This window comes from Melanerpes formicivorus, unplaced genomic scaffold (assembly GCF_026170545.1).
Source record: "Melanerpes formicivorus ecotype bairdi unplaced genomic scaffold, bMelFor1.0.p_v2 SCAF_104, whole genome shotgun sequence".
In the NCBI taxonomy this organism is placed as follows: domain Eukaryota; kingdom Metazoa; phylum Chordata; class Aves; order Piciformes; family Picidae; genus Melanerpes; species Melanerpes formicivorus.
The window spans coordinates 114,292-134,568 of NW_027142456.1; the positions used below are offsets into that span (position 1 = coordinate 114,292).

The following is a 20,277-nucleotide window of genomic DNA, read 5'->3' on the forward strand; positions in this document are numbered from 1 at the left end:
TGTAAGCAATTCCATTTACTGCAATTTGGCTATAGCTAGTACAGAATAATTGGAGCCAGTTTCTAGCATGCTAGAATTTGAGTCAGATATGATACAGAAAAGAATTTGATACATAATAATATGGAGGCGAAGATAACAAGCAATGATGCGGATGAATAGTTAATACGCTATAATACAGAAGTCATTTTAATAGGTTATGATGTGATTAGGAGTCCAGTGTTCATATATGCAGACAAAAGCCTAATACATCACAGTAAAGAAAGGAGACCATTAAGGAACACTATAAATAATGGTACATAGCTGCATTTGAGGATAGTGTAACATCAAATACCAGAGTTTTCTCAAATGTAAGAGTAAGCGAATAAACATTTACTGGAGGATAAAACATGGCTACTCAAGTGAACATGGGGAATGTTTCAGAGTAGCTCACATTTTGGGGAGCAGAATGCCGCATTAGGCAATTCTAGCTCAGGAACTCAGCCCCTTCTATTCATTTATTCCCATTATTAGAAGCACTTGTGACAGTTCTAAACCTTTTGGTACTCCAGGCCTCAATTTTACAATCTGTTGTGCAAACACTACAGTCTCAAGATCTGTCTCTTCCACGAGGTTAACAATGTACAATTAAAGAACTACAGCATTTTAAAGGGAGCACATAAACATGACTGATCTGCATGCAAACATCTTTGGCTTTCTAAAATAACTTTACAAAACAGCAAAAAATATGCTATTATTGTGGCTTCAGACCATGTTTGGTATAAATACAATTCATTGAAATGTTACTTTATTTTTTCTAACTTTTCATGAGACAAACCCTGTGTACATGAAAAGAACTCATTTATGAGCATGTGCTAATCAGTTCTGACTACAAGTTAAAGTCATCCCTGAGCAAACAGAAAACTATTCAGCTTAGCAATAAAGTTAAATAATTATTACCAGGCTATGTGATGCGACTACAATGTGACATTGAAATGACTATGGTGTGATTAGAATAAGAATGTTATATGTCTGTGATGTTACTAGAATGAGGCTATAAAATGTCTGTGATGCCATGCTGCTGTGATATGACTACTGTCAGGAAAAATGTGTGCATTATTAACGCATACATAAACATGCTGTATTTCAGACTCAGGCTGCATTACACAGAATGCTAGTAGTTCCAATTACCTTCTTTATTAATGGCTGTTCTGCTTTGTATTTTAAAAGACAAAAGAACTGCATACTTAATTCATTCATAGAGTTCTTTTTCTAAGTGGTTTGGCATTAAGGTTGCTCCTTCATGTCACTTGCTTGACTTTCAATGCTGGGGCTGCAGCCATCCTTTCTGTACTACAAAATGAACATTTTTCTTAAACTATTATTAGATTCAGTTCCGTTTGCTAACCGTACTTGATGCCATCAAAACCAGGATCAATTTTTTTTCTGTAGCTATAACAGGAGTTTTTTGGACAGAAATACAAAGCACAGCAAAACTGAAGAGTGTTTAATCTTTACACATCATGGGATTACAGGATGCGTGATGCTCACATACAGCACGGGTATAACTAGCAAGGGTATGTACATTTATCAGTATGTACTACACAATACCAGGCCATGCAAATTACTGAACTCTGACAGATACAAGCAGCTTCCAGCATTAGTTAATGGTGTGTCATATGTACAGATGCATATGGAGTCTGAAGGCTGGAGACTGCATCTGAAAACGTAAAATCTTCAAGGTAGGAACTCTTTAGCTGGCCAGTGCTATCAGCTGAAAACATGTAAATTATCTATACAGAGTACTGTGTATACACACACCAAAAAAGAATATGCTGATGTTATCTTTGGTTTTTTAATGCATACGTATTTGAAAGGCTTAACCAGGAACAGCAGCCAGCATGACCAAGTACCTGGGCATGCTGTATCAGATAGGTAGCATCATACGGCTTGCAAGCTCAAGCTGAGAAAAGCTAGCAACAAAAGCAGTCAAATGAAGGTTCATTCATGCTTTAGAACACGTTGAAAAAGGCACTACATATAATGCAGTATAATCACCTACTTGTCACACTTTTGAGGTCACTCCTATCGTAACACATTGGCATTTTATTATACTGGCTTTCGGGCATGTGATGCTTCTTTTGGGCTAGATGGATAATTTACGTGTGTCATTTACGGGGAAGGTGAAAGTATCACTTTTATTATTTATCAAACCACTGAAGAGGAATGTTTTCCAGCTCGATGTTTAAGCAGATAAACCCCAAACTAGCAGAGCAGCTCTCTCCCTCTTCCCCAAGTGTCTCGGCTGACCCTTCGGGAAGGGGAAGGAGAAAGGTGTGCAGGCGTAAATGGGAGCTCAGACAGGGCTGGAGTCAGAGCAGCGTGAATTATAGATGAAAAGGCATGTATTAAATATAAAGTCGAAACGCGCGGAGGAGGGCCAGGGCAAGGTGCTTCCTCCGGAGCTGCTCTGCGCGGCGCCAGGCTGCGGCTCTGGGCCCGGCCGCGGAAAATGCGCGGCCACCAGCGCTCCGCGCCAGACACGCAACCGCGGCTCGGAGGTCTGCTTTTCCTGCGAGCTTTCTCCGCGCAAGGGGGACAGAGCGCGCTCTGAAGCACACCACGAAACAGCTCCCCTCCAGCCTACCTCACCAACTCAAACCCCTATCGAACCCTCATCTTTTCCGCAGTGCCCTGATAATCCCTTCTGGCTGTCTCCGCGCCCCGGCGCCTGCTGCGCCCCCCAGCTCGGGGCGCTGCGCCCCCGACCACGAAGAGCTGTCTTCGGGTCGCCGTGTCACACGCGCCGCACCTGCCCCCGCACCCACGTCCGTCTTCCCTTCTCCTTCTCCTCCTCCTCCCCCTCTTCCCTCCCCCCCCCCCAACCCCCCCCCCCCAATCCCTACGGCTCCGTGCTGCGCGTCCCTCCTGACCCTTCCGCACGGCGCAGACCCGCTCCGCCGCGCGGCCCCGCGGCCGCCCCCACCGCCCGGCCGCTCAGGGAGCGACGTGCCCGGCGGCCAATGCCAAGGCCGCGCTCCGCCAGGCCCCGCCCCTGCCGGCGAGGGCCAATGCGGAGCTGCGAGGGGCGGGGCTTAGCGGCGCTCACACCCTCCCTCTGGGCTTATTGAGAGTTATATCAAGAATTTCAGTTCAGAGAGAGAGAAGAGAGTATGTGCGAGGGAGAGAGGCTGGGAGGGAGGAGGGAAAGCGCCGTCGCTTTCTCCCGTCACTAAAGCAATAACCTATTAGGTTGTGGGTTGTTTTTTTTTTTTTTTCCTGGGTTCTTTTTTTTTTTTTCTTTTTTTTTTTTTTTTCCTTTTTTTCGCCACTGTTACCCCAGAGAGAAAGAAGGAGAGAGAAGCACCGCCAGACCAACTCTTGTCATTTCCAGTAAGAAGTTGCAGACTTCATGTAGCTGTCTGCTCAGCGGAGAGAGGGATGGGAACCGTGTGCAGTGCAGAGCGGAAAATACCCCCGCTCTGAAGAAGTGCACTGAATTTTGCTTGCTGTTTGTTTGGGTTGTTGCGTGCACGTTTAAACACCAGAAGGATCGCCGCTTGAGAGAAATGAAACGTGGAGAGGATGACTAACGACAGAACTGTGAATTTGTTCCCTGGAGTTGCTAATTTGCCATCCCGAAGCAACACATATCTCAGGGAGGAAGCGTTTGGCTGCTGCTGATTTCTCCAAATCTGGTGGTTTACCAGATGCATTGTGCTGTATCTGCTGGAACAGATCATTGCTTAGCTGCAGCAGCTCGTCAAAGGTAGACAACCAACGTAAGTGCAAAGTTACCTATACACTGTGATGCATTGCTTTTAAAGGGAGGGGGGGGGGGGGGGGGAAAGGGGGGGTTGGGGAAAGGCAGCCAACACGCAGTATTTATCTAGGGAAAGAAACAGTGTTTCAGATTCAGTTGATGTTAGTGGCAAAGGCTCACCTACTCGCTGTCTCTGCATGCCTACCTGCATCACTCTGCTGGAAGTAATCACGGGCATCAGCTATCGAGCAGCTTAATGCAGATAAGATTAGTGCTTAGGGGCTGCCCAGTTCCGCCAAACTGTAGCTGCTGGCAGCCTTGCACCCGGATCATTGGCGGTTAGCAGAGCATGCAAACCAGAAGTCTGTCTGTCGCTTTCCTTTTTCCATTTTTTTTTAACCTGCATTATTAGTCTGCAGTATTTATGTGTGGCAACTGCTAATAACATCCTGAAGAAGGTCAGTGTCAATGGGGAAAGGCTGTACCTCTCTCCTCCCCAGAAAATAGATTCTTCCCCCCCTTCCCTATAAACGTGCTGGCTGCTCCTAAGTTGGAATTGGAATTTTCAGCCTCCTGATTTTGGCTGTGTTTAAAAATAAATAAAGAAAGTTTAAGATTGTTAAACAGAAAGAGAAGTATCCAACATCTGGAGAGGAAACATTGAGCTGAGAGTGTAAGAAACTGTAAGTCCTGTTATTGTCTCATCAGTTAACAGGGATGTGAAGTAGCCAGTGACGACTGCTGCAGCAGCAGCACGTCCGGGTGGTTATTTCCCCGTACCATAGCTGTAGAGGGGAATGCGAGGCACAAGGAGCAGAGAAAAATCTGGTTTGCAAGAGCTAAAAAATATGTATGGAAGCAAACAACAAATTACATTTGGCAGCTGACATAGCAGTTAGAATCCAGAAGTAGTGAAGAAAGATTTTTCACTTGCACCAAATAACTGGCTGGAGGAGGGAAGGGGGAGAAAGCACGTTACAGATTAGAGAGTGTACCAAGACGTTATTCAGAAAGTATGCGTTGAAACAGTAGCTAACCTTAATCCTGCAAGTAGTTATTTCCATTCTTGCTCTGTGCAAATGCAGCCGATGGGATATTGGTGCATTTGTCCAGAGGGATTGCTTGTGGAAGGAAGCAGTAGGAAAACGTACAGCTCTAAGTGTGCATTGCAAAAAAAAAAAGAAAAACAAGTCATAGTTGGAGATTGTGGATTTGTCATGCCTTAAAAAACAATAACGCTGTTCTGTGTGGTTGTGTTGACAGTGCTGTCTCCAAATAAGAAATGAGATGTAATGCATCCTGCAGTCCATGCATGCTTCCTCTTGCAAATCGTGCATCTTTCCTTTCTGGAAATCTTTAAGTCCTAAAATCAGTGAAAAGAGAGTTAAAACATTATCATGGACCTGAGGGATTTTTACCTGTTGGCTGCTTTGATTGCCTGTTTAAGGCTGGATTCTGCTGTAGCTCAAGAACTTATTTACACTATTAGAGAGGAGCTGCCTGAAAACGTGCCCATAGGGAACATACCAAAGGACCTGAACATTTCTCACATCAATGCTGCCACGGGGACCGGTGCCAGCCTTGTCTACAGACTGGTGTCTAAAGCAGGGGATGCCCCTCTGGTCAAAGTGTCCAGTAACACTGGGGAAATCTTTACGACATCCAACAGAATAGACAGAGAAAAACTCTGTGCTGGAGCTTCCTATGCAGAAGAAAATGAATGTTTCTTTGAACTTGAAGTGGTGATTCTCCCCAATGACTTTTTTAGGCTGATCAAAATAAAAATTATTGTGAAGGATACTAATGACAATGCACCTATGTTTCCATCCCCTGTCATCAATATCTCCATCCCAGAAAACACTCTGATCAACAGTCGCTTTCCAATTCCATCAGCAACAGATCCTGACACAGGTTTCAACGGTGTGCAGCACTACGAGTTGCTAAATGGGCAGAGTGTCTTTGGACTGGATATTGTAGAAACTCCAGAAGGAGAGAAATGGCCTCAGCTGATCGTTCAGCAGAACTTGGACAGAGAGCAAAAGGATACCTACGTGATGAAAATAAAAGTGGAGGATGGAGGCACCCCCCAGAAATCCAGCACAGCCATCCTGCAAGTCACAGTAAGTGATGTCAATGATAACAGGCCAGTGTTTAAAGAGAGCCAAGTAGAGGTCCATATACCAGAGAATGCTCCTGTAGGCACTTCGGTAATTCAGCTTCATGCTACAGATGCAGATATAGGAAGCAATGCAGAAATCAGATATATTTTTGGTGCCCAAGTTGCCCCTGCAACCAAAAGATTTTTTGCTTTAAACAACACCACAGGGCTGATTACAGTTCAGAGGTCCTTAGATCGAGAAGAAACTGCTATTCACAAAGTGACAGTGCTGGCTAGTGATGGTAGCTCTACACCAGCCAGGGCAACTGTTACCATCAATGTCACTGATGTAAATGATAACCCTCCTAACATAGACCTCAGGTACATAATAAGTCCCATCAATGGCACAGTGTACTTATCTGAGAAAGATCCTGTCAATACAAAGATTGCCCTAATTACAGTTTCAGATAAGGACACTGATGTGAATGGCAAAGTGATCTGTTTCATTGAGAGAGAGGTCCCCTTCCACTTAAAGGCAGTTTACGACAACCAGTATTTGTTAGAGACCTCTTCCTTGTTGGACTATGAGGGCACCAAAGAATTCAGCTTTAAAATTGTTGCCTCTGATTCTGGCAAGCCCAGTTTGAACCAGACTGCCCTGGTAAGAGTTAAACTGGAGGATGAAAACGACAACCCTCCAATTTTCAGCCAGCCTGTAATTGAGCTGTCAGTTTCTGAAAACAACCGTCGTGGTCTATACTTAACAACTATTAGTGCCACAGATGAAGACAGTGGGAAAAATGCAGACATTGTTTATCAGCTTGGCCCTAATGCCTCCTTTTTTGATCTGGATCGAAAGACAGGAGTTTTGACAGCCTCCAGAGTTTTTGACAGAGAAGAGCAGGAACGTTTCATTTTTACTGTTACAGCCCGAGACAATGGCACCCCCCCTTTGCAGAGTCAAGCAGCTGTAATTGTTACCGTGTTGGATGAAAATGACAACAGTCCCAAATTTACTCATAATCACTTTCAGTTTTTTGTCTCAGAGAACTTACCAAAGTATAGCACTGTGGGGGTGATCACGGTGACTGATGCAGATGCTGGGGAAAATAAAGCAGTGACCCTTTCCATCCTGAATGACAATGAAAACTTTGTGCTGGATCCGTACTCTGGAGTTATAAAGTCCAATGTTTCTTTTGATCGAGAACAACAGAGCTCCTATACCTTTGATGTTAAGGCAGTGGATGGAGGACAACCTCCTCGCTCTTCTACAGCAAAAGTAACCATAAACGTCATGGATGTTAATGACAACAGCCCTGTTGTCATCTACCCACCTTCTAATACTTCTTTTAAGCTAGTGCCACTCTCAGCAATTCCAGGATCAGTAGTAGCTGAGGTCTTTGCTGTGGATATAGACACTGGCATGAATGCTGAGCTGAAGTACACAATTGTAAGTGGAAATAACAAGGGGTTGTTCCGGATTGATCCAGTGACAGGTAATATCACTCTGGAAGAAAAACCAACTCCTAATGATGTGGGGCTGCATCGCTTAGTTGTCAACATAAGTGATTTGGGTTATCCCAAATCCCTGCATACTCTTGTACTTGTATTTTTGTATGTAAATGATACCGCTGGAAATGCCTCTTACATTTATGACTTGATACGCAGGACTATGGAAACACCTTTGGACCGGAACATAGGCGACAGTAGCCAACCCTATCAAAATGAGGACTATCTCACAATCATGATTGCTATTGTGGCAGGTGCCATGGTTGTCATAGTGGTGATATTTGTAACAGTTCTTGTTCGTTGTCGGCATGCATCCAGATTTAAAGCCGCCCAGAGGAGCAAGCAAGGTGCTGAGTGGATGTCTCCCAATCAGGAGAACAAACAAAACAAGAAAAAGAAAAGGAAGAAAAGGAAATCTCCAAAGAGTTCTCTTTTGAACTTTGTGACCATTGAGGAGTCCAAACCTGATGATGCAGTTCATGAACCTATCAACGGGACAATAAGCCTTCCAGCAGAGCTGGAGGAGCAAAGTATAGGAAGATTTGACTGGGGCACAGCACCACCAACAACCTTTAAGCCTAACAGTCCTGATCTTGCCAAGCATTACAAATCTGCTTCTCCGCAGTCTGCTTTTCATCTCAAACCTGACACTCCAGTTTCAGTGAAAAAACACCATGTGATTCAGGAGCTCCCGTTGGACAACACCTTTGTTGGTGGTTGTGACACCCTTTCCAAACGCTCTTCCACTAGTTCAGATCACTTCAGTGCCTCAGAGTGCAGTTCCCAAGGAGGCTTCAAGACAAAGGGCCCCTTACACACCAGACAGGTAAACGAGCACTTTTACTGGTCTATAAGTACTGCATACAAGTGCCCGATCAACCAGTATTAAAAGTGCCACTGTATTGTGGTTTGTTTTCTTTTCTTTTGTTTTTGTTTTAGTCTAATACAACTTAGTTACGTTACGGGAGGAACAAAAAAACAAAACCAAACAGAGTAAAACTTGACCCCGTTATTATTTATCTGGGGCTTAAACACTTTCAAAATTCCTGTGATACTTTGGTTTTTGAAAGATCCTGATTGTTAAAGGACACTTATGCCTCTGTGCCTGTGCACATACAGGTGCGCTTTCAAAACTGAAAAACGTTTTTTTTTTTCTCCCCGCTGTTTGACTGTCCCCAAATGTAAAAGTTATTGAAGAAGGAAAGCTATTTCTTTATATGCTAAATTTCAGTCCGAGGATCTGTGTTTCAAGATTGAAGGGATATGTACATTCAGTTTCAAGTGAATTGGCTTGAGGTTCTTTCATAGTTCAAGCTGATTCGGAACCTTGCGAAGTTAGTGTTACTAAAGGGGTTAATTTTTTGTTTTCCCTAAGAAAGACAACTGAATTTTAAAGCTACTTCATCTGTGAAGCATGTGGTTTGTTGGTAGGATATAACTAAGCCATACGGAAGTCTTCCTCTGTTTTGAGCTCACAATGAATTTTGTTGTAACAGATGAAAGTTGATATTGCATAGACGGTTTGTTGCATATTTTAAAAAATGGCCAAAACATGCTTTTGAAAAGAATGAGTTTTCTGAATACGTCTGAATTATGCAGGAAAAAGGAAAAAAAAAAAAAAAAAAAAAAAAAAAAGAGCCCATTGTAAATATTTTCTCATCTTAGTAATGCATAAGTGATCTGTCATAACTCATTTTAAACTGTGAAATACACCATATGAAGAGGGATTAGGAGGCTGAGAAACTCATATTTCAACCAAATCCAGCATTAGTTTTTCTTAGGTCTAATAATTCCTTGCTAATAAAGATTTAAATGCGGTGCTGTCTAATTTATTTTATCCGTGCTTGTCTTTTGCCACTGAATTGGTGTGTCAGTGTAGCCTGTAGATGGCACTAAGGTACTATGTCGCTTACGCTGGCCCTGTGCCAGCCCTGCAGTAGCTAGGAAAAGGCGGGGGGAGGGAAGGATCCAGCTGATATTGCAGCCAAAGAACCTTTTATTTAATGATAGTTGCACTGGAGTGGTCAGTAGTTAAGTTTGAATGCTTGCAAGGCAGCTTCCTTCGTGCTTCACTTTTGCTGCATCGACTTTGTAGGTGTTGGAAGTTGTGTTCATATTCCTGCTGGTGCTGTACCCTCCAAGTGATGGTGATTTGTTTGAATTTATTAGGTATATGAATCCTAGGGAATCAAGTGAGACACATTTAGGCTTGTCTTTGCAAAAAGATTTTGACAGTAGCCAGGCTTGGGATAAAGTCATTCTCTTGCTGTTGCATTAGCCTTATCTGAGATGAATGTGATGTTCTCAGAACTGTGTCTTGACTTTGGGTGTCTGTAAGGTGTCACACTAACAAGATGCTAAGAATAAAACAAGCACTTTTTAGACAGTTCTGCTAAAGTGACTGCTCTAAAACAACTCGTACTTACAACAAGACACTGAAAACATCACAGAAGATTCTCTCAAAACCTTAACCTTTCTAAGGATTTTAAAGCGTATACTCCCAGAGCCATCTCCAGTCTGTGACACCACACCATGCACATACTATTAGTGTAAGTTAAAAAAAAGAACTTGTTAGGAAAAAAAACCCAACCCAAACCAAACAAATCTATAGAAAAAGCTTTGGATAGTCTGTGGTTACTCACTTGAAGTTTTCTTCCCAGGTTTAGTTACAAAATATAACACCCGAAACCCACACAGTCTGTTTCTGTTCTGAGATACTGTTAATTTAGCTTCAGTTAGCTTTCAAAACTCTTAGGAAACAAACTTAACCCCCCATAGCACCTTGAGGCACCTAAGAATCCCAAAATTCTTTACCTGATACAATGTACAAGCCCTGTATAGTGAAACTGAGTATGAGGTTAAAGAAAACCAACCAACCAACATCAGCAAACCACCCCCCCCCACCCCCCCCCCCCCCCAACCGAAACCCAAACAAAAACTGCTGGCAGTGTTTTCAGTTACCTGTATTCCTCATATTAAATACATTGGTTTCAGTCCAATAATAATACCAGTCATTATACCTGTACATGAACCTGATTCAAACTCCACTGAAGTCTTGCTGAATCTTTTTTTGAACTCATATGATTTGGATCACTCCGTGCAAAAGTTGTACTATTATATGTAACTGAAAATCTAACTCTTTTGTAGGTAGACATGATTCTGAACTGAGGCTGTGTAATTTTATTGTGTGGCACAGGAGACAGCGTTTGTTTTCTTTTTCCCAATGATGACTGTTACAGGATATAACTCTTTATACCCACTTGTCACTTTTGTCTGGAGCAGTATATCCAGCAATGGTAGTAATCATTAGGGTTATTCTGTTTGTAATTCCTGAAATTAAGATGCCTTTTAGCTAATATTCCGTGCCACAGGAGTGAAACACTCTTTCGTAGTGTGGAGTTGTTTGGGTTTTTTTGGGTTGGTTTTTTTTTCTAGGTTTGTGATAGGGTATAGCCTTTAAGCAAAGTATTCAGATTTTGAAGTCTTACTGAATAGTAGTGTGTGCTAATGCCACAGTACCTGAAAAAACATTTCCTTAAAATTCCTTTCAGAAGAGGTACTTAATTCTGTTCCAGTGTACTGTTTCCTTGAGGGTTAACATAATTAATTTCTCAGTATCTAATGTTGGAAGTTGTATTGTTACCTGTATATTCAGCAAATTTCCTTCATGTGGTTTTCAAAGGGTGGAGGAATTGCTGTGGAGGATGTTGAGATAGGGAAAGAAGAAATATAGGATTAATACACATTTAAGAAATACTATAGTTCTCCATTTTTACTTGGAGTGTATTTCAGTCCAAGGTAAATACACATGTAATTTATCTTGCAGATACATTAATAGCTGAGACCTAAGTCCACACTCAGATGCCATGCAAACAAAATCCCATTACTTTTAATTGGAGCTTGGCCCTAGAAATCTGCTAGAACAGGGTTCTAAGTGAGAAAGCTTTTAGAATTCAAAAATAGATTGTTCAGTACAAATTTCTTACTATTTTTTTTTTCTGGGCAATTTCTGTGCAATTGTCAATAAATTTAGTGGAATTTCTGTGGTTAAGTCTTCACATGTCACTTTGAATTGCACAACCTGATGTTTCAGAAGTACTTAGTGTAAAAACCAAAGCCTTCTTCAAGTGCCTATCTTGCAGTAAACCTGGTGGATGCTCCAAAAAGAGCATTTTTGAATACTTGAATTTGGGATTGTTCTAAATGCTAATTCACATAATTAAGAGTATGGAAAGGATGTTACACACCACCAGCTTATATAGCTAAGCTTCCAAAATCAGTGTTATGACTCATAAAGAATATTGAAATCTATGCAGGCTTCTCAATCAGTGTTCTTTTCAATATTTGATTGAACTTTAAAATGCACTTCAAATTAGAAAGTTGCTACAGCAAATAGCTACATAGAAATACAGTAGAAGTCGACATGTTTTATTGTTCTGTGTGAAAGGCCTCTTATAAAAAGCGAATAAACAGACAAAAACTCCTACTCAGTATCATCAGATTAGCAACAGATTAAATAATAAAAGAAATTAGGGTAAATTTACTGTGGTTATCCCAGTTTTAAATTATAACAACTTAATCAGATTTGAATTACAGCAGTGACAAACAACAGAGGTTTAAAAATATGTATCAGTATGGGTTATGAGTAAAACCTTCAGTCTTCATTCCTCATCAGCAGCATTTAGGCGTGTGTTTAACTTTCATATTAAGTGGTATGACTGAAGCAGATCCTTAAAGTCCAAATGACTGTCTTTGAGAAAGATGCCCATAAGCACACTCTAAGCACTTCTCTGAATCAAGGTGACAATTTATACATTTCAGAAATGTCTACAATTCTTGTATGTTCATGGAAGCAAAATATGTGTTAACACTGTTTATTTCTGTGCTGGGATGGCAGAAATTAAGGATTTGTGGCTTGACTAACGCATTAAATGCACTCCATACTAAGGTATATTTTTGACCGTCTAGTCAGTAGCATAAGCTCTGCTTGCTTTACTCCTTTTTCAGTCAATGGACTTCTTTCCTGCTCTAGGAATGAGTAGACAGGCTCCAGCTGATCAATGCACATCACTTAAGCTTTCTGTGGCAAATGTAATTGATGTTATCTTACTCTGGAGTGTTTAAATTTGTAACTTTGGGGTTTATGTAAGAGAAGAGAAAAGCTGAAAACACTAATGACTTTTCATTTGATACGCTGAGAGTGACAATTTCAAGGTCCATAAGTTGATGGACATCTGCATTGGAGCAGCAGTGCAGAGTCTACGTCACCTGAAAATATTAAAATTCCATAGACATAGCATTCCATAATTCTGTGTATGGTATTATTTTTGGTGGCCTTGTTTTACTGTTTAGTATAAAAAAACCACAATTTAATTGTTTCATATGCTAGCATGGATATTAGTCTTGGGTGAGGACTAGTCACCTGGAAAAATATCTGCATGGAAAATTCAATTGTTTTCTAGTTCTGTATATTTATATATCTATATACTAAAACATTAGAAATGGTGAAAATGTACAGTGTATTTTTTTTCTGTCCTTGTATAACTGAAAAAAATAGGTTAACAGATTTTGCTCCACTGTCTAAAGAAATTCATCTTTGAGCTGAGACCAAGCATGGAAAATTTCAGCTGAAAAGAAGAATTTTTCAGAAAGTTAAGAGCATGTGAAAACTGAGGGTTATAATGGAAATCTGAACATAACCCTAAGCTATAATACCATTTTCAATAGTGACAGCAGAAATGCTAAACTAGAGTAGGGAACATTTTGTGTACAGATACAGACAGTAAAAGCTTAGCAAGCTTCATTTCTCTTGAAATGTTTCCCATGCAAAAGATTTTTATCAGAATCACTGGCATCTCATCTGTCCTGAGTGTACAAAGCCAAAGTTTTACAAATGCTAATAAATTTTTGCCACACATGGAAATGAGAAATGGATCTTGAGAGTTTAATACTATTGGAATTTTGTGATAATGTTCTTTTGTATTTAGGGACAAGGGAGGATCTTTTTAGTTTCCATTTCATATTTTCAATTCCAAAGAATCTATTCTTCTAGCACTGCAAAACCATATCAGCCACACTTTATTGACAGCAATTTTATTGTAGCTAGAGGCTTACAGTAAGCTGTTTATTGCTGTTCCCTAACTCAGTTGACAGCAATTGGGGAATTAATTTTCTTGCCCCTGATGTGCTTTCTTGGGTATAAACAGCAGATGTTAAAGATATGAAAACTGTGACCTATTTACATTCAGTCTACCTGTCTGAAGAGCAAGTTCCAAGTTGTGAGTAAGATTGCTTCATTAGTTCTAGGATTATTATTTTTGTGATAGAACTGCTCAACTATATTTGTTGTGCATAGGGACAAATACCTAATACCTGGTGGACCAACCCTTGTCTAGGCAAATTCCCTTCAAGAGTAGCTGAGTTTGTTTCATTTATTGCAGAAGATACTATATCTTCTTACTCTAGTATTTAATTGCAGCAGTCATGCAGAATTTAATTGACAAAGTACCATGTTCTGGAAGATCTAATGGGAATTAGAGGCAATACATGAATTTTTGGTATTTCTTGTCCCACAAAATGATAAAATCTATACTCAGAGGTTTCCTCAGTTGCTGCTCAAGTACAGCCATCTCTTGCATATATTCTGTAATGTCCATTTCTTCACAGAATGAAACACAAACACAAAGGAAAACATACCTTACTTTCTTTTTCTTTTATCATTACTTTGACTTTTCAGCCTGTGGTGGAATGTACATAAAATTATGTATCCCAATAGACTGATCTGGGTATTTAATCAGTTAGTTTCTGGTTTACATGAGATAGCATTTCAATGACTTGGAAAAAAAAAAATAAAGATTTTCCAGACTGTAGATAAGAAATTAATGGATGCTGTCATATTTCACTGAAGTTTGGGGAGGGCTACATCTTTTGTTCATTTTGATTGGCATCTTTTATCGAAGCACTTGCAACATTATGGGCTTTAGCATCTTGCCTAACTGAGGTTTTACATGCTTGTCTAAATGCAAAATGCATATCACCTTAACAGGTTCTTTATAATTAAAGTATCATACAGAAACGTTCTTCTAGTATAGTTGCAATGATTTTGTTGTAGTGGATTGCATTTTAGCAAGCTATGAACTCCCACTGGAAACAGCAATAACCATTACTGACAGGAGACACCTTAAATTGGTGTTGCTGCAGTACTGCATTGATCATACAATTATGAAATTTTAAATAAATAAAAAAAACCCCTTTGTATAGTAATGTTGTCATAACCATACAAAACCATGTGTTGGTTATTTCTAGTACCCAGGAATTAGGGGAAGCATTGAGGTGATTATGATTTGACTATTAAATTCATACCAATGCTACTAAAATGTCCAAACTTTGAAATCTTGTAATGGTCTGGTCTGCATTCTCAATTTAGTTTTCTCTTTTCATGAGTACCATGAATTATGTTTCATAATATAGAGAAAGGTGTTCAATATAGAGAAAGGTGTTTAAAAATTTGATTTGTAGCCATACTATGTTGTCTAAATTGTACCTCTCTCAAAAGTTACCAACTCTGTGTTTCTTCTTGTTGCTTTGCAGCTAGTGAGTTGGAGGGGAAATTTAGTTTAAAATCTTGGCATGGGTTGGCCTGCATCCTCTGTTGCACAGAGGGAAAAATGAGTAATTCAGCATTTGTCAAGGTTTGTTGATGTGTAGCATCTGTAGCTTCCTTTAAGCTGATGTTGTAACTTTGCCATGTATTTTGTGAAATGCTAAACTGATTTTTTTTTTTTTTGTGTGTGCACAAATACTAATTTTATTATATGAAAGTCATTCAGGAATATGCACACTTCTTGCTGCAAGAGGAATACGAGGAACCCTTTCTTGAGTAAGAGGTCAGCATCTGAAGCTAGATCCAAACTGACATAAATCTTCAAATTTACACCATCTGCAGTTCTTCCTGATGTTATCTTCTTTATAAAAGCAATAGGATGATGTTGAGACAATATTTCTAACATAAAACAAAAATATGAAAAAAATAATTGAGAGTCAAGTGAATTAGAAATAATTCTATTTTGAGCTGTATTTGATAAAATGTGGAGGATCAGCTGTCCCTCACATTTGCAGAAACAGGATCTAGGTAGCGTTTTAGTATAGCAACCTCTCCCCACTCCAAAAGTATTATATTGAATATTCTTACTAGCTGATAGCTGAAAGAGGGTAGCTATTGATACTGATTTGTGAAATACTTAGGAGCCTCACACTGATAATCATCCATTGTCTCTCATTCCTTCTATCCAAATTAAGCATTAAATACAACTACCTTTATTAGTAATACATTGTAATGTTGTTAGTACCTTCAGGGCTTTCATGTGTTACTAGTAAGAAAATTGCTGTGATTGGTTTTCCTAATTATTAAAAGTTGTTAAATACCTGCCTGTACAATATTTTTGATCAAATGAGCTACTTCAGCTTGTGCCTTGTATGGTCGTACAGCCTCTAAACCACAAAAAAATATTAAGAGGAATGTTTCACTTTTTAATGGTATTTGACATTCTTGTATCCTGTTGTTGATTGGTAGCTAGCAGCTATGTCTTAAATGGTTAAACTTGATAGACAAAAATTTCTTCTCATAGTCTGTGCTCCTTCAAAACACATAAGGTTCTGGAGGCGATTGTGTTTTGAATGTAAAAGAGGTTGTAGGATACATATATGTTCCTATATATTAACTATAAATCAGATTATTACAGGGAGTGTTTGTTCAGATTCCTTAAAGAAATAGAAGATTTGCTACTGAACTTCATGGTGGAGTACATGCGGCACTGAGGTTTTTTTTTTTGGAGTCTCCATCTTCTACCAGTATGTTTAGGAAGATACTTATTATAAAGTTGGTTTTACAGGAAAGGGTCTTAAGAGTTCCAGAAAATGGTGTAAACTTCCGAATTTTGATACAAAAGAACACCTTCTCCCTATTTAGAATAAGGTCCAGAGTGTGAAGGGGAGTGATGTTTAACCCCTGGTTGTAGTAGTTTTGCATTCAGTAGGGTAGATTTGAGGAATATTATCATTATGCCAGTCCCTCTCCTTGCCGCATATAATTAATGTATCTTAACAATTTAGTTGCTTCAGGTGCCCAAGTTCTGATATGTGGATCTAGCCTAATTTCTATAAAGGATGTTCCCCAAAATTATGATTTGTATAGTTTTCAACACTAGGCTTATTTGGGCGTACCTGTTCATACAGTATCTGATTTTCCTTCTATTGCCATTATGGTGGGATTCATCTTGTCTAGCTTTTAATTGTATATCAAATCCAATCTACTTCATTGGGTTCATGATTTACTGCACCCTAAAGAAAACATGCTGGTTTAAATGGGTTGCAAAAGCTAATGGACACAGTTGGACGAGATGCATCCCACACCAGTGAAGAGTATGATCAAGTGAAGGGCATGATCCAGTCAAGTTTTCTCATTGAAGCTGGGAGGAAGGTTTTAAAGGTATGTCGTTCAGTATTATTTGAATGGTGTATATTTACACATATGGGGAAAGTCTTACAGCTTAAATTCAAAAGTTCCCAAATCAGCAGAAAGACTTTTACTGACTTTTAATTAAATTATCTGTCCATTTGTACAGCTGTCTGTTTTAAGAAGACAGCGCAATGAAACTCTAGTTCCTGTGTTTTTTGCTGCTCCCAGTATTTCTGTTTTTTTTTTTTTTTGCTTTTTTTTGTGTGTTTTTTATTCCCCTCTCAGTGCTGTATGTTTCTTGATGCCTCATTTTGTGAATGTGAGCAGAGGAAAAGGAAGTTGTAAACTTTTGAACTCTACTGTTGGTTGTATCTGGCCATCCGCATTGTATTGTAAAACCTCTTCCTTTACCTCTCTGGTTTAGGTATGTGTCTATCACAGCAGGAAATTTTGGTCACTTGTCAGATTGTGTCACTTTAGCCATTTAAAAAATACAGGTCAAAATATCAGTGACGTGCTAGCATTCACAGCAAGAGAATTTGAAGATGCTCTCAGTTTGTGACAACAGTACCCTGAAACATGGATTGTATTGAAGTCTGTGGCATCTAGAGCAGCAGGAGGTAGACTGTGTACCAATAGCAGAGCTCTACTTGTCTCCCATATTTTTAACAACTGCCAGATAAATAAAAAAAGTAAATGAAATCTACATCTGTCTAAGGGTAGTAAACTTCTCGTGTTGAAATTTGATCTCTCCCCTGTATAGGAAATGAACTTTTCTATTTGAAGTTTCATCAGTTTCATTTCAGAAAGCTGTTACATCTGTCAAACTTTTCACTTTGAAATGAATGCCTGATTTTATTTTACTTTTTTTTTTTTTTCTTCTGTATGCTACAAGAGCACTAGGTTGTCAATCAGCAGAAATACAGAATGAGACAAGATAGGTGATCCACTACTGTGATGGGCATTTTATTTTTATTGTACAACCCCTATTTTCTTCCTCAAACTGCAATAAGTTAAAAATGGCAGCGCTTGTTCCTATTGTGGAATCAGATGAGAAACACGGACATAGTGAATGGAAGCCACCCTTGGTTCATCCTGATCTATTTTGTCTTCGCTTCTAATGGCCATTCTTTAGAGAGTACTGGTACAGTTCAGGTGCACAATGAAGTTGAAGGAGACTAGTGCAATGAATTACACGAACCTCATGTGAATGAGCTGAAAATACATTGTGGAGATGAGATTTACATACTTACTTTTTATTTTTCTTGTTGTTTTTTTTTTTTTTCTCTAGAATTAATACATTGCAACAAACCACATGCAGTCCATAACATTTAATTGGTAGAGCAGGACCACAGCTGGGTGGGCTGTGTAGTCTTTCAGAGTACCTCCAGGCAAAGGGGTATTACAGAACCTCCTCCAAGTAATTTGAATCTCATAACATTTTTTGTTGTTATTTTTGTTGTTGTTCTAATCTGCTTCCCTGATTACAAATCAGAACTTTTATTTCTTAATGCAATTTTTCAAAATCTCAACTAAAAATGCTAGGTGCTGTTCAGGAGTTTTAAGAGTGATGAACTTCCATGCTTCTATGATGGGTCTGTTGACAGGATTCCTGGATATCACTGCTATTAAGCTTTGGTCAAATCTAGGCTTTGGCCTTCTGTGCTTTAGCAGTTGATTAAGAAATATTCTAATCTGATTTAGAGTACCAAGAAACCAATGGCTTGTGGAGTATTTCAGTCTTCAAGCTTCCACAATAAATTATATGAAAAACAGTATAATTTGACTGATGCTTAAATATATTTTTTCCATTTATGAGCTACTGTGGTTATCCTTTCCTGTTTAACTTTTAAATCTCATCCTCTGAGCACATTTATTTTCATAAAATATATGTGATCTGAGGGAATCTGAGATTTCACTTTAAATGAATACTATGACAGTAAAGAAGTAGCACATTTTGTGTACTTTCTGTTGTAACATACCCAACTCTTAACCATGCATTGCTGTAGGTAAGGACTTTTAATGAACCAACTGGCTTCATTACGATTCAAAGATTTGAAGCATTTGGAAGTGTATCTGGGCAGAAGCATAATATGGGAAGTAAAACATTTTCTAAACTAGATAAATACTTGCTTTGACTTGTCCTAGTAGACTTAAGAGAATCAAATCAGAATGAATTATAGTTATTAATACAAATCTGAGAAGAAAATGTATTCCTGCAATATGTAACACACATTTTCCCTCTGTAGCTTGGTGGCATGCTATATTTGGATTGCAAAACTGAGCTGAAGGTTTGGCAGAGGAGAAACTAGGGCCTAACTTCATAATCATGAATTTTTAGAGATGTTAGCTAGGATGGCTCCTTCTGGCTGCAATGGAGAGCTTTACTGAGGCAGTAAATGTATCTGGCCTGAATGTGGATGTTAAAATCTGAAATATGTTCAATTTAGTGAACTTGTAGGTACTCCAAGCAGGTATAGGGTGAACAGAGGTTGCTGGGTTTGCACTCTTATGCACTTGCATTTGAATATTGAACAAACCACAGAATCACAGAATGTTAGGGTTTGGAAGGGACCTCAAAAGGTCATCTAGTCCAACCTCCATGCCAGAGTCTGATCACCTAGTGTAGGTCAGGCTGGAATGCATCCAGACAGGTTTTGAATATCTCCAGAGGAGGAGACTCCACAACCCCCCAGGCAGCCTGTTCCAGTATTCTCTCACCCTCATAGTGAAAAAAAAAAAAATCCTTATGTTTAAATGAAATCAGATTCACTTGTAATTGATGTTATATAGGCATCCCAGATGTGTTTTACAGAGGCATGAAACTGTGGTGTAATGCCTAGTATGAGTCATTTCCTTCAGAGTAGTTAACATCTATAATATCTACAGCCCCCAAGTCCTCCAGATCTATCTTCACCTACAGCTGCTGGTGTACTATGCAATCCTGTAGTACCAACTAGCCTGCTGGATTTCACCAGCAATTTTTGTAGCCATCTGGTATCTGTCAGAGTTAAAACAAGTAAGCAAAGTAATTCTTATATTATGTTTTTTTTTTTAAGTCAGGTTGTTCATAGTTTTCTTACAGATGGCATAATGCATTCACAATTTGTAATTGGTGTGGTATCTCACCAAAACTTGTGATAGAAAATTCATTCTTAAAAGAACAGCAAAAAATGTAAATCAGAAAGCAGAGCAGTGGAGTTTACAACTCAGTAACAGGATAGTGCTTTTTGAATTCAGCAATTTGAAAGGGAGGTTGGGATGAGAGAAGAAAACATTTCAAAATGGTTAAAAGCTCAGTGTGGATGTCTGGACTTGTAGAAAAACTTACTCTTTTAAAAAGAAACCTGGCAGTGCTGCTGTGATATACAGAATGTCAGTGATCCTTGTGTCTGCTTGTTTAAAGCAGCATGCTGAGCACATTTCAGCAGAGTGGTTTCATGCACTGCTTACTAAGATGCTTTATACATAGTG

General features: G+C 39.3%; 1 protein-coding gene across 1 annotated transcript in view; it reads left to right on the forward strand.

Moving 5' to 3' along the window:
- Window positions 1-3,165: 3,165 nt before the first annotated feature.
- Window positions 3,166-20,277, forward strand: part of LOC137455675 (protocadherin-9-like) — an 810,686-nt gene continuing 793,574 nt past the window's right edge. The window contains 2 exon segments of the mRNA XM_068166692.1: window positions 3,166-3,758; window positions 5,003-8,172. Coding sequence (XP_068022793.1) covers window positions 5,137-8,172 — 3,036 coding nt within the window. The 5' untranslated portion in view covers window positions 3,166-3,758; window positions 5,003-5,136.